General features: G+C 35.8%; 1 protein-coding gene across 1 annotated transcript in view; it reads right to left on the bottom strand.

Annotated features, from left to right (window-relative positions):
* The window catches only part of LOC119590679 (transmembrane protein 87A-like), a gene marked incomplete in the record, with an annotated part of 13856 nt that extends 13012 nt beyond the window's left edge, over positions 1-844 (bottom strand). The window contains 1 exon segment of the mRNA XM_037939364.1: positions 683-844. Coding sequence (XP_037795292.1) covers positions 683-772 — 90 coding nt within the window.
* Positions 845-1267: the final 423 nt, after the last annotated feature.

The raw sequence follows: 1267 nt of genomic DNA, 5'->3' as shown, positions 1-1267 counted from the left end.
CTGGACAGAATAAGTTAAAATTACAATATATGTTTATTTGTATAGCAACACTGGGCCTTTCTTATTTCTATAAAACAATTTCCCACTTGATTACTACACAATGAGGCAATGTCAATCAAACCTAAATAAGAAGTAAAGACCAAATACCACAATCATGGTAGTATCCATATCTGTTCTCAAATAAAGTGAAGTTAACCTTCGCCACACACTTAATAACAATGTGGTGTTAGAAACAATTCCTTATCTGAAAATGCTTTTCAGGTCTAGAAGGTCTATCTTGGCTAAGAAGTGTTGAAAGATATGTTTGCTTTATTTTATATGTTCTTACTGTTCATTACCTAACCCTTCACTATCTCTGCACTGTGTTCGTTTCAAAATCCACCAGCATTGTGAGGCTCTTGATAATAATCGCCTTCACAATTGGATTTGTTGCAGTTGGAGATTTGCCAAAGCTGGGCATCTTTACTTCCCACAAATGCTTAATAAAATATTCCTTCCTGTCCTCCTCTCTATCTGTGCCTAGCTTTTCTCTCATGGCCGCCTCTCCTTCATTTATTGATTACATGAACTCAAAAACTGAAAAATATAATTACATGCTGTTAAACACGTAGTCCGATTAAGCGGAAAAATAATGATTATAGAGATTGGGAACTGAGCTTAGTAAAGGATTAATTTTCCTTACCTTTGACGTTGAAAGATGCCAAATCCCTTGCTCTGGGAAAGCGGCCACTACTGCGGCAGATAAAAGCGTTAGAAACACAGTCTTCCTCATTTTTGTGTCGCTTGACTTGCTCTTGTCATATCTCGGTAGTCATGAAGCAGACGTCAACAAACAGTCAAGGGTATTCGAAACCTTTAAGAGAGTATGGATGACGGAAAGAAAAATGTTTTGCAAAATCTAAGAGTCTAAAAGACACTTCAAACCTATTTTGTTTGGATTTCGGAGCTTATAGTTCTGTACCATGGTTTTCGCATCTATTGTCGTTGACGTCTATCTAGTAGAATTTACAAATACGTGATTTTTAGTCGATTTTCCTTATTTGTAACAATAGATCCACTAGGGTACGGCTATAATACTATCTGTTATCTTTTGCGCCACAGCGTTATGGCGAACATCATGAACAATATCTATTACGCATTCTTGAAACACCGATATTAAGGCATTTTCGAATTTTCTGAGAAATTCAAATTGAGTATCGATGTTTTAAACACTAACATTTATTCATGGTAATGTCTGCCATAAAAATGGAATAAAGTCATTCCTTGT

This window comes from Penaeus monodon, chromosome 27 (assembly GCF_015228065.2).
Source record: "Penaeus monodon isolate SGIC_2016 chromosome 27, NSTDA_Pmon_1, whole genome shotgun sequence".
Taxonomy (NCBI): Eukaryota; Metazoa; Arthropoda; class Malacostraca; order Decapoda; family Penaeidae; genus Penaeus; species Penaeus monodon.
The sequence above is the reverse complement of the archived record's forward strand: the minus strand, read 5'-3'. Positions and strand labels throughout refer to the sequence as shown.